General features: G+C 43.7%; 1 protein-coding gene across 1 annotated transcript in view; it reads left to right on the top strand.

Annotated features, from left to right (window-relative positions):
- Positions 1–3,944: 3,944 nt before the first annotated feature.
- Positions 3,945–14,144, top strand: part of ntrk2a (neurotrophic tyrosine kinase, receptor, type 2a) — a gene marked incomplete at both ends in the record, with an annotated part of 98,902 nt that continues 88,702 nt past the window's right edge. Inside the window, 5 exons of the mRNA XM_083644183.1 lie at positions 3,945–4,195; positions 8,585–8,659; positions 9,287–9,358; positions 10,386–10,454; positions 11,060–11,208. Coding sequence (XP_083500309.1) covers positions 3,945–4,195; positions 8,585–8,659; positions 9,287–9,358; positions 10,386–10,454; positions 11,060–11,208 — 616 coding nt within the window. The remainder of the gene's footprint in view (positions 4,196–8,584; positions 8,660–9,286; positions 9,359–10,385; positions 10,455–11,059; positions 11,209–14,144) is intronic.

The raw sequence follows: 14,144 nt of genomic DNA, 5'->3' as shown, positions 1-14,144 counted from the left end.
TAATATATGCATGTTCTTTCTTATATCCTTGTTGTGATATATTATATTCTCTGCTGTTGCTCTGTGTATCATCAGAGTAAGATATTGTAATATTTCTGCTTTTGCTGTAATATTTTCTATGCTGTTGTTCTTATATGTAAGCAGTAAAAGAGATCTTGCTCTCAATGGCCTTTTTCCCTGTTTAAATAAAGGTATGATGATGATGACTGGAAAGGGGACCTTTCGCAACGGAATGCCGTCGAGATGTTGGGAGAAATCGATCTAATTTGATGCCCTGGGAATGAGAACGTTTTGCTTCGTGAGAACTTACGACGTGTGAACCAAACCAAAACCTGAACTGAACAACTCTGTGATTAGCTTACAACTTCTCTAATCGGTCACTTCAACTTCACAAAATGCGCTCTCTTGCCTCACAAAGTGACAAACCGCCGCGCTTTGACTTTTGCAACACTGTTGCAAAACTCACTTAGCTGTGAGAGAGTGCCCCACCCACCCCCTTCCCCACACTGTCTCTCTCCCTTTCTTGTCGATCGTTTTCCTAGTCTCCCTTGCCAGAATCTCTCCCTGCACGTGGAGAGAGTCTGGCTGGTAATGCCTCCACTCTGGGCTAGCGGGGGAAAAAAGGCTCTGTTACCTTTACAACCATTCACCAATTCAAATCTTCGTCAAAACTTGCCATTTTCAGCATGTAGCAATGAGCTAGTGGTGTTGTTTCACAGCGCCGGTAGCATTTGAGATCGACAGTTTCGACACGCACCGTGGAAAAGAAATCCATAAATGGTCGGAGCTTGTCGGTCAGAGCCAGTCAGAGCCAATGGTAGAGCTTGTACCTGCAGTCTGCTTCCAGACTCACTTTTATGCCTTTAGAAGCGTTTTCTAAAAAACGCATTTACATTCCAAAAGTCATAAAAGTTATTCACGTTTGTGAAGATTATCCTGCTGAACCCAAATTCACGTTCCCATAAACTTTTGTTAACCACAGACCTTATTTTATGCATTTCAGTGATGTCACACCTTTATTTTTAGAAAATATTTTAATCAATACACCCCCATTGTTCTGTGCAGGCTGAGGCTCTGTATGCTTCGGTTTCTGAGGCATCCACCCCATTTGTTCAGACACAGGCAGGGATCCATAATTACACTCTTCCATTCAATAGCATGTGCGTCACCACAGACGTCATATCAGAGCCGCACATGGGGACAGGACATTGGAGAGCGAGAGGAGAGGAGATGAGTGGAGAGGAGGAGAGGAGATGAGAGAATAGGAGAGAGGAGAGGAGAGAGGAGGAGAGGAGAGGGGAGGAGAGGAGAGGAGAGAGGAGGGGAGGAGAGGAGAGAGGAGGAGAGGAGAGAGGAGAGGAGGAGAGGAGATGAGAGGGGAGGAAAGAGGAAAGGAGTGGAAATGAGGAGGAGAGGGAGATGAGTGGAGAGGAGGAGAGGGGATGAGTGAAGAGGAGGAGGAGAGGAGAGGAGGGGGGATGAGTGGAGAGAGGAGGAGAGGGAGATGAGTGGAGATGAGTGGAGAGGAGGAGAGGAGTGAGGAGAGGAGATGAGAGAGGAGGTGAGGAGGGAGATGAGTGGAGAGGAGAGGAGGGAGGAGAGAGAGAGGGAGAGGAGCATAGACACACCTTACAACTGGAGTGTTGGAGCAACTGCTGCTCACTGCAGATGCCTTGTCATACAAGATGTTAGATGGGGGGAGAAGAGAGGACCCAGCTCTGTTTTTGAGTGACTGAGTGGCATAAAAGACAGATGTACTCCCGTGTTTTGAAGTGAATCCAAGAGTAAGAGACGTATAGCAGGAGAGAGAGAGTGACTGGCATTCCGCCTATAGCCTCCACTCTAAGATGACAACTTATTGATTCAGGTCTGGCTTGGCCGGGAGCCCCACGTGGTTATGAAATACGGCCTAATGATTTAATAAGGTGACGCTCGGTCTGCTACACGGCAGCTAAAGACTTGATGATTGGTGACGGAGAGCTGCAATGGAGAGACCCACTATCTTCCTCTGCTCTCTCTTTCTCGCTCTCCCATTTGCTCTCATAAGTCTTGGGGTATGTGCTGCCATCCAGAGAATATCCACCTTTTTTCTTGGGCATGTACAATACCCTACATGCCCATAGTTATATATATATATATATATATATATATATATATATATATATATATATATATATATATATATATATATATATATATATATATATATATACATATATATATATATATATATATATATATATACAGTATATACAATACATATTGCAATATTGCAATACTACACATAATTGACTGAAAATATTTTCTTTTTTTTGCAAAAAATACAACCCGCTGTGTACCACCCATGTAGTGTAATAATATATACATCACAGTTTATATTGATAACTTTGGACAAATTTAGTCAAAACTACTGAGTGTTGAGTGTGTTACTGAACACACTGAAATAAAAAGTATTCTTATGGTGTCACTGAACACACGGCTGTGCAAAAAAATTGATATGGTGATATATCACGATATTTTTCTGAAATATCGGTATTGCAGAAAAAAGTAGGCCTATTGCAATATATTGCCGCATCGCTTTTATTCCACACAAATGTATTCTAGCTGCATTATTAGGGAATAAATAATTTCAAAATTACTACAACTAATAGGCTACATTAATTTACAGATGTTCATTCATATAGGCTAGAGCCTATATATATTATTGGAAATGGAATAGCCAATGAAACGACATGATAAAGAGTGAAGACGACGACGACGATGATAATATGCTATTTAGTCTCCCAATTACAGTAATAGCCCTATCAACTATTTTATGCACATGCAGAATCAATCAGTCTACCAGATTTCTCTCTCTCTCTCTCTCTCTCTCTCTCTCTCTCTCTGTATCTCTCTCTGGTTTGGTCTTGGAGGTTATTCAACCGGTCGACAAGGACGCATGTGCATGATACACCTCGAACACAACTCAAGGCCGGTGACGCCTGTCACGGAGCGCGCGCTCTGAAGATCTTTAACCCCGGCAGCCCAACAACAACAGCAACCAAAAACAACAGATTGAGTGTGAAAGTGTGGAAAGGGGGCAGGGGTAGGGGGAGAAAGAGAGAAAGAGAGAGAGAGAGAGAGAGGGGGGGGGGGGGGGGGGGCTCCTTCAAGTTCAACCTGAAAACAACGCTGAAGTGTTGAGCAACAGACTGAAACCCGCGCCAGACTGCTCTGCACCTGACCCTGGCTGCACTCCGACCTCTGCAGGCGCATATTATTATTTCCCGTGGACCGTAATATTTCCTTTCCCCATGAGGAGTGGATCAACAAAGTATCACATGATAGGCCCATGTTCTGCTTTTGCTGAAGCTATCCCATCCAGCTCCGCTGCTCCCAGCATCCCTCCATCCTGTAGCGCTAGCGGAGCGGCAGCGGCAGCGGCGCGCACCACAACTAGGCTCTCCACCCGCTGTTCTGTTCTCCCCATCTCCCTGAGTGAATCATCCACACACACAGAACATTGTGTCGAGGAGGCTCCAGCATAGCCCTACTACTGCGTGTCAGCTGAGGGAGAGAGAGAGAGAGAGAGAGAGAGAGAGAGAGAGAGCGAGCGAGCGAGAGAGAGGGATCCTCCTTGGCACACACGCGTCAGTGTGGCAGTGAGATTTTGACTGACTGGTTGACAGACAAACGGATTCTGGGGGAAACAAACAGGAAAGGGAGGATATTCTCTCCCTCCTCTGCTGTCTTTTTGACACCTTTTCGCTCTGTCCTGTCTCTCAGCCTGTCAGCGCCGATGGCTTTCTAGCTGCGTGCGGAAGGGAAGGCTGCTATCATCCACATCAACATCAGCATCGGATTTTCCTTACCCTCATTTTTGGGCTGTACCGGGGCTGATCCCAACCATCCTGGGCCGGGCCGTGGGGGTGTTCAGCGAGCCGTAGCTGGAGTTGGCACCCGAGATGAGCACCTTGAGACCCGGGAGCACCGGGGCTCTGTCTCCGCCGGGGAGCGGGTCCGGGTCGTGGCGGTGGTGCTGGTGGATCGTGGTGGGGCTGGCGGTGGGCTCCGGGGGGCTGTGGGGGTCCGGGGCGGCGTGCCCGTCCTCATGCTCCTGCAGCGGGACCAGGGTCTCATGCGTGGACCAGGAGCGCGGCATCATGGCTTTCCCCGTCCTGCAGAGCGAGCTGGAGATGGAGAATATCACCGACATGTGAGTCCAAGTAGGCTATATGTTTAGGCTATTTCCTTTTTAAGGGAGTTGTTTGGTTTTGGTTTGGTATTTCACCTGCTTCCGTCAAGGTGGCTGAATTAATTCATAACAAAAAAGAAAAGGGATGACATTAATATATATTTTCATCCCCCGTGTCAGTTTGCTCCATTATGTCTGGAGCTGCCTGCACGGGATATAAGCTGTGAACCACTGGGACCGGTGCCTGTTTTATTGCAATGAACGATAAACTGTTTTATTGTAGCTAATGAATGATGAACTGTCTACGTGCATTTAATATCAATTCATTGATTTAGCCAGTCAATTTAGAGATTCAAATCCCATGTAGGCTATTCATCCTGGGTTCAGTGAGACGCACATCATCGGCTATATTGCATAACAAACTATGTCAACATGGAGCAAATTTGTTCGATATCGAGAAAATGTTTAAAATTGAAAGCAAAATTAGGTTGATAGACTTTGTTTTGCCTGTCGGCCGAATTTGAAATGGACAAAGCCATTATTGTGTGTGTGTGTGTGTGTGTGTGTGTGTGTGTGTGTGTGTATGTGTGTGTGTGTGTGTGTGTGTGTGTGTGTGTGTGTGTGTGTGTGTGTGTGTGTGTGGAGCCTATGTGCGTGTGTATGTATGGGTGTGCGTGTGCAGAGAGACGCACTGACCAGCGAGAGTATGCTGCTGAATGGCTTATACAGACACCAGTCCAAATATTAGCACAGACACTTGCCGAGATGGTTACGGGTGTAGTAGCCTATTAAAATGAATCCCAAAAGCCTGAGAAAAATCGATATTCAAGAAAATGTTAAGGGATTTGCCAAAGCTTTTTATTTTACCATCTAGTATGGACCCTCCTTTGGGTTGCCAGACGATAATTTAAGATGCATGAGAATCTGTGACTGTAGGCTATTTCAAATGCAAATTCCATCATTTAGTAAAACGACTTTTCAAATAATTTGAAATATAGCCTAATCAAGGTCTATAAGCATTTAGGCCTATCTGTGAATAATTAATGGAGATAATGCCACGATTAACATATTTGATTGCCAGATGTCAGTCTTATCAAGATCAAGATAATGACCTTGTTGATATCACTTTTATCGTTGGCCTTGGGAGAAGCCTTGCAAGCTGTTTAAATGAGCCAGCAATCTGGTGAAAAGCATGCATCCACCGAGTGCCTGGCTAATGTAAATAGACAACTTACTGATGTTTAATCCCAAACGACCTTGTCAGAACCATGCAGATAGGTGATCATACCCCCCTGTGTTTAAACATCTTCAGATTTATTTTAATCACACTGAAATTTGACAGTTTGAGAGGATGTGCCTTCTTATTTTGTATGACTTTATTTTCAAGAAATCGTGTTTTGAATCTTTGTAAATTATTGTAAAAACAAAGTTTCTTTAAAATGATAGAATACAACTGTACAAACCTGAAGTTCTATCTTTGTTCAGTTTGTGATTTGTTTCAATAAGTCAAAAGATAATCAAATCATATGTTTAGGAAGACTTATAAGGAGGTGGGATACTATCAGATATGCTGCTCCGACATATGGGCAGGTATAGGCTGCCCCCAAATTTCACAATTAAGCGGATGGAAAAAACAGATAGGTGCAAGGCTGCACGTCCAAATATGGCGTGATGCTCTCCAGAATTGTGCCATCTCTGTTTAATTGGGCTGTGGTTTGACTTTATCTGATCTTGGTGATACCTATACGGTAGGCCTACAGTAGCTTTAATGAACTTGTGAGTTACAGAGACATATCAGTATTGCATCTTTTGTTGTTTGTCGTTTTGCACAACGCTTGTGTTGGATTGTGGGAAATTGAATTCTATAACAGCTTCTCACTTTACAAAGCACTTAACATGAAACCATTGATTTGTTAACATTATAGTGATACAAAGAATGGGCTTAATTGATCAGTTATGCATTCGCTGTGTAAAACAATTATGTTAGGCTGTGTCAGAGATTCTATAATTACTGTAATGAAACATGCATACCAATGTTTTTAGATGTTAGGTATAGGTCTACTGAGTCTTTCTGTCTAGTATTTATTAAAACATACAGTATATAATTATTTTGAAATACATATAATTATAAAAAGCAGAGATTACAACATCCTTGACTGAGCTCTTCTTCTCTTCTTATCTGCAGGACACTGTTGTTTCTGGAGGGAGGGTTAGGATATCTACAGGACACTGTTGTTTCTGGAGGGTTAGGATATCTACAGGACACTTGTTTCAGGAGGGTTAGGATATCTGCAGGACACTGTTGTCTCTGGAGGGTTAGGATACTGTATCTACAGGACACTGTTGTCTCTGCAGGGTTAGGATATCTACAGGACACTTGTTTCAGGAGGGTTAGGATATCTGCAGGACACTGTTGTCTCTGGAGGGTTAGGATATCTACAGGACACTGTTGTCTCTGGAGGGTTAGGATATCTACAGACCACTGTTGTTTCTGGAGGGTTAGGATATCTACAGGACACTGTTGTTTCTGGAGGGTTAGGATATCTACAGGACACTGTTGTCTCTGGAGGGTTAGGATATCTACAGGACACTGTTGTCTCTGGAGGGTTAGGATATCTATAGGACACTGTTGTTTCTGGAGGGTTAGGATATCTACAGGACACTGTTGTTTCTGGAGGGAGGGTTAGGATATCTACAGGACACTGTTGTTTCAGGAGGGTTAGGATATCTACAGGACACTGTTGTTTCTGGAGGGAGGGTTAGGATATCTACAGGACACTGTTGTTTCTGGAGGGAGGGTTAGGATATCTACAGGACACTGTTGTCTCTGGAGGGTTAGGATATCTACAGGACGCTGTTGTTTCTGGAGGGAGGGTTAGGATATCTGCAGGACACTGTTGTTTCTGGAGGGAGGGTTAGGATATCTGCAGGACACTGTTGTTTCTGGAGGGTTAGGATATCTACAGGACACTGTTGATGGAAACTCAGTAGCTATATAGTAGACCTGCTATACAGTACATGCTCTTCATAGCTACTGTCAGTTCACTCCAGATGTTTTATTTAATCCTAGAATCCAGAAGTTTGACCTCAGATCTCCCAAAAGCCAAGTACACATTCTCTTTTAGCAACATCCTGTTTCATGTTGGGCTACTCCTTCACACAGGGGAGCTGCCCAGTCAAACCACAATCATCTCCTGTTGGCACTTGACCGTGAATAAGCCGAGTGCCTTGCTCTGCTCCATGCTCAAGCTTAGCTGCAGAATGATAAAGGGGAGAGAGTCGTGTTCAGTTTCGCTGACTGGCAAACTTCTGTCAAACTTGTTTCTACACCTTTTAGGCTACCAGCTCCCCCATACGCCCTACATCTATTATGCTTCCTCAGAGGTTATTAGTGGTTATGTTTTAACTCTAACTCCACACCACATGGAATATTTTGGTTTAGGTTAGGATTAGTGGTCAAGTATCTTTGAAATTGCCTCCAACCTAGCTTTGACTAGATAGATAGATCGATAGAAAAATCAATCGATGGATCGATAGATAGATAGATAGATGATAGATAGATAATCTTTACAGATAAAACATACAAATAAAATTCAGATAAAATTCAATATAATAGATCAAATAAAAGGAGAAAATAGAATAAAACGTAGAAAATAGATACGTTACTTAAAGGATAAGTTCACCCCAAAATGAAAATTCATTATACTCACCGCCATGCCAATGGAAGGACAGGTGTCCACAAAACAGTCCTGGAGTTTCATTGCAACACTGTTTGCAGCATTCTCCTAAACAATTGAAGTGAATGGTGACCAACTTTCAAATGTAAAAAAGAAAAAAAAAGAAGGCTCCATACTGCTCGTCTGACGTAATCCAAGTCTTCAAAAGCCCCAAGATGACAAGTTGACTTGAAAATGAACTGAAGAGGTAATTACATTTGAAATCTTCAGTGTAGCCATAGGAAGAATGAAGGTGAAGTGCAGTGAAGCCTACAGTGAAGATTCCAGCTAAAACAGGGTGTAAATGATGTCTTTTCAAGTCAACTTGGCATCTCGGGGCTTCTGCAGACTTGGATAACAGTACGCCATAGGTGAGCAGTAGGCTATGGAGTTTGTTTGTTTTACCCGTACTTCCATCGGCATGGGGGTGAGTAGATAACTGAATTTTCAGTTTTGGGTGAACTTACCCTTTTTAAACTCTGACTGTTGAATCTCAAATCGTTAATAGGAATAAAAAGAAATGGCAGTGAGGTGGCGCTATTAGGCCTCCTGTACATAACGCACACCTGGGAGCTTGGTTGGATATGATCCTTGGGGGTTATTTTGTACTTGTTTTTCTTGCTGCAACCTTTCCGTTTCTGTTTCCCTCAGTTAACAAATGAGCCGTCTGACATGTGCTTGTATCTCCTGACAGCTACATCGCCAACCAGAGCAGCTTCTCCTCCATCAACGACAAAGACCTGCACCTCTACAGGAACCTCAGGAACCTGTGAGTCTTTCAGACGCTCCAATAACCAGCACAAACACGCTGGTCCACCGCACACAGGAAACATTTTCAGATATTGCAAGCGGGTTTATTACATTTCATACCCAACAGTGTGTATCATAATTATGTAGTTCCTTATGGCCCGCTATATTAGACATATTGATTTTTTTTGTGCCTGAGCTAGTTATTTCTATCCTTCTCCGCTGCCTTTAAACCATGCAGTGTTTATATGTGTGTCCCAGAGTGCTTGTACTTATTGGGTTTTTCTATGCTTCACAAGTTTTACTGTATTTCTTTATCTGAAAAGGATTGTCTACCATACAGCAATTTCTCTATAGTGTAAAATGTGTTAGGTAGAGACTAGCTAATGTCCTAGCCAATATCCCATTTGCAAGACACTTTTGCACAAAGCACCTCACACTTTTAATTGTGGTTGGACCCAGTGGGAATGAAACCCTGCATGCTGAGAGAACGAGTGCTGTGCTGCAGCCGCTGATCTATCAAGGACTGTCTGGTGTTTGAGAGACTACACCTGATTACACCCTCTTCTTTTTGGAAGCAAAGTTGTTGAGATACCCAATAATAATATTCCACAGTGAGGTTGATCATATGGTGTTTCTTTTGTGTCAGAACGGTGACCAACAGCAGACTAACATACGTGTCGAAGCTGGCCTTTCAAAACAACCTGAAACTACAGTACCTGTGAGTCAAAACACCTTCTGTACTTTATATTCCTTCTATTGATATGACAGCTACAACCATGGCAAAGCAGCCATCATTGATCCTTTTTAGTACAATTTTGTGTTTAATTCAGATGAGGACGTCAGTTAAAAACAGCCTATCCTTTGAATTATTTTGTATTGCTCAATGAGGCCATTTACACCTGGCATTAACATGTGTTTTCTGTCATCAGATTGCAATCAGATTGTGCTTGAACACTTGAAAGTACAGGTGTAAACGCCCCCAAGACACATTGAAGACGCATTGCAATCTGATCGGCCAAACCACCTCCGGAGGTGGTCAGGGACGCATTGTGTAGTGTACACATTGAACACAACTGTAAATGCAATGTGTCCTCTCAATCTGGATACAGCAACTGTATGCGGATTGAGAGGACACCCATTTTGAGTGATCAGATTGCAATCAGATTGCAATCCGATCACCAAAAACGCATGCTAACGCCAGGTGTAAATTAAATCAGGCTAATGTGGTCAAGCACTATCTGATTGTAATCTGATGACAGAAAACTCATGTTAATGCCAGGTGTAAATGGCCTCATTTATTGCAGTACTATGCATTTATTGTATGATGTTGTTTAAATTGCCCAACAATTATTATTCAGTATACACAGAGGAATCGATATGTAACGTATAGGATAACGCAAAAAGATGGCCCAATCTGAGTAATTAACAAAACCCGTAATAGAAGAGAGATTGTTTCCCGCCAGTCCAGATTCATCTGTGAATAGCATTTGTAATTGATCCTTGCATCTTGAGACATCGTTAGCATAATTTGACAATATTGTGCTGATGAATGCACCACTTAAGGTTAATTGCCACCATACTTAGAGGGAGGGGGAGACTTCTAATGAGAAAATGATAAAGGCTTATTGGTTTCGCTCAAAATAGAAATGTGCCATCGGTGGCATACTGTAGTAGCATCGGCTCGACATTTTGTTGGGGGTATTGCAAAAGTAATCTCATTCCGTGATGCCCAATTTAATTTCCAGGAATCTGAAAGATAACAACCTGTCATCACTGTCCTGGAGGATATTCAGACACCTCAACATCTCATATCTGTGAGTTCGATGTAGCCCTTTATATCAGTCTGTCTATCTCTACGCCTGCCTGCCTGTCTTTCTCTCCCTGTCTGTCTGTCTATCTGTCTGTCTATCTCTACGCCTGCCTGCCTGTCTTTCTCTCCCTGTCTGTCTGTCTGTCTGTCAGTCTGTCTGACTGACTGTTTTTCTGCTTTCCCTGCCTGTTATTTGACTATCAGCTTTTTTGTGGCTCTCTCTTTTTTGTGTGACTCTCTCCCTCCCTCCCTCCCTCCCTCTCTCTCTCTCTCTCTCTCTCTCTCTCTCTCTCGCTGTCTCTGTCTGTCTGTCTGTCTGTCTGTCTGTTTCTGTCATCTCTTACATGCACATTGCACAATATGGTACAATAAATACTCTATTTTGTGTGTATATGTCGCTGTTTGCATGCATTTCTTTGTGTGCACTTATAGCAATACTGTGTGTGTGTGTGTGTGTGTGTGTGTGTGTGTGTGTGTGTGTGTGTGTGTGTGTGCGCGTGTGTGTCCATGTGTGCATGTGCGTGTGTGTGTATGTGTGTGTGTGTGTGTGTGTGTGTGTGTGTGTGTGTGTGTGTGTGTGCGTGCGTGCGTGCGTGCCTGTGTGTGTAGGATCCTGTCGGGGAACCCTCTGCACTGCTCCTGTGAGAATATGTGGATCAAGCTGTGGTTGGGGGAGGAAGCGGACATCCAGGAGCTGCGCTGCATCGAGGAGGGAGGCGGACGCAAGCTGCTGTCCAGACTCACGCTACCCAACTGTGGTGAGGACACGCACGCACGCACGCATGCACGCACGCACGCACGCACGCACGCACGCACGCACACACACACACACACACACACACACACACACACACACACACACATACACACACACCTACACACGCATACACACACACACACACACACACCTACACACACACACACGCACGCGCACGCACGCACACACACACACACACACACACACACACACACACACACACACACACACACACACACACACACACACACACACACACACACACACACACACACACACAGCAAGGATTTTAAAAGATGTCCTGCATACCATACCATACTGCAAAGTACTTAAGCACCTGGAGGAAAGCAGTAATACTAATGGTTTCCAAATATTGTTTTTTGCGTGTGTGACTAGGTGTGTTTTTGCAATCATGCGTACTGTATGTGTAGGCGGAGTGTGTATGTGTATGTGTGTATGTGTAGGGGGAGTGTGTATGTGTATGTGTGTAATGTGTAGGAGGAGTACGCATGATTGGAGTTTGGGACACCATGTTGACTTTGCAAACTCCACCACCAATGTGCTGTCATAGCACAGCGTTGTTGTTGTAACTAAGAGAATTGCTGAGCATAATAGTTCATTCAGGTTTGGACCTACCCACCATACTTTGAAAAGCATCAAGCTAATACATGCCGGTGTACAGCGAGGAGCCTGTCCATGCTGGTGACTTTGACCATGCTGCTGTCACTTTTAGGGCCCAGACACACCAAACAACTAGCACATACAGGTCTGTGCCTGCGTGAGACCTAGGACTATAAACAAACTATTGTTATGATACATACATGAAACAAAGCAGTGTTTTGCCTACCATCTTTACACCACTCTCGCTCACCACTGAGACCGTTTCGCAATCTCGCAACTATAATGGAGACTAGGCTATGTCTGGTAAAAAAAGTTGCAAATGGCGCTGGCGTTGTCAGCCCTCGGTCTTGTGCTTGTGGAAGAAAGGAAGAGGCAGAGGCGAAACATCAGGAGAAACCGCACTAAATTGGTGGTATACAGCAACAGGCTCAAGGGGCTTTCCCGAAGACCGCGTTGTTGTGAAAATATACGTGTGTTGGAATGATCAGATGATGAAGTTGAAAAATGAGAAGCATGTTTTGGGAGTGTCCTCTCTTCTCGTGCACTGATTCGCTTATCCAGCTAACCAGCGAATCAGAGTGATTTCTCTCACCGAATCAACATACTGAATCGGCTGGAAAAGCCGTCAACGCAAAAACTTGATTGATTGATTGATCGATCAACTGATTGATTGATTGATTGATTGATTGATTTTATTATGGATAAAAAAGACAACAAAATCCAAGCGATAAACATGTAAAGTGTGGACACTTATTTCCAACATGGTGCCTGAACTAGGACCACAGACGCTCACCAACAGCCCGACGTTGACTGTCGGCCGACCATCTCTGTCTGGGGCTTTACGGTCACTGGTGTACCAGTTCCCACTGTATTTTTCGCCCAGTGCATTCCATAACTCCTGTAAGAACTGTGCATTGCAAAAAGCTAAAAAATGAACAAAGAAATGAACAGCACAGAGTCCTTAATAAGGTAGCCTGGTTTGTTGCGGGTGTCAGTTTCATCTGTCACTGGACCCTGATCCACTAAAAGCTGGCTGGCTCTAAATAGGCTGACATTGTCTCTGTCCTGTGCGGGTGTTCTCATATGATGTATAGATTAGTTACTCGGCAGAGGAGAGCACGCGTGTGTGAGACACACACACACACACACACACACACACACACACACACACACACACACACACACACACACACACACACACACACACACACACAGAGTATACTGTATGTGTGTGGTTAAGTCATAGTATATAGACTGCTTACGGTCATTGGAGATATGAGCTGGAGAAAGGTCACTGTAACACGGACCTTATGGAGAGGCATTAACCTGAAGTGGAACGCTTGTGCAATTAAACACAACAATGACGTCAGCGAGTCTCCAAGGCGCTGAGTGGACCATTTCCACCACATGCATCAACAGGGAAATGAAGTGTTGTAACCGCCGTCTGCACTATGTTCTGCAGCACCTGTGATCCGCTCGCTGTCTGGCCGCCAGATTTAATTTCCTTTTGGAGAGGCGATCGTCTCATTTTTTGTGATCTCTGGAAGACCTTTCTTTCTTCTTTTAATGTAATAGTTTCAAATGAAGGGGAACATGCAACATCTGCAGCGTTTAAACGAAACAACTCTGTCTCGACAAAGATAAAAAGGCATCACATTTTATTTATTCCCTAAGGAATACTGTGTAATCTATCAACTCCACAACGATGGAGATCTCCAGACCTGCCTTTTGTGCCAGCGATAATTGACACTTCATCCCTTCTTCTTTTAGCACACATAGCGTCGCCGCAGCTTGACTCGTCCCGTGACCTGCTTCAAAATCCCTGAAAACCGGAGGGGTCTAAGCTTTTTACGAGTTCAAATCGTATTAAATTTGGCAATCACTTGCTCATATAATGCTATTTTTCAACACTATTTCAGAATTTGAGCAAAGACCAAGCAATAAAGCAAGAAATTGAGGCTGTTGCGCCCGTGGGGGAGCGAATCAGATCCCGTCAAGTTTGAACATAAATGTCAAGCTCTATGTCTGATTTAATTTAGAAAACAAGCACGCACACACACACACACACACACACACACACACACACACACACACACACACACACACACACACACACACACACACACACACACACACACACACAGTTGTGCAATAATAGAAGTGGCAATAGTAGTGGTCATCTAATGAAAGGTTTATAGGCCTCAATCAAAATGTCATCACAAAGGTATAGCCCCGTAACAGAAAGCCATGAATGTGGAGATATTTTTTACATTCTCAGAACAAACAAAAATTGTGAACAGCTAAACATGATTTCTG

The sequence above is a fragment of the Poromitra crassiceps genome (assembly GCF_964638095.1).
Source record: "Poromitra crassiceps genome assembly, chromosome: 10".
In the NCBI taxonomy this organism is placed as follows: Eukaryota; Metazoa; Chordata; class Actinopteri; order Beryciformes; family Melamphaidae; genus Poromitra; species Poromitra crassiceps.
This window is presented reverse-complemented; position numbering and strand designations above follow the sequence as displayed.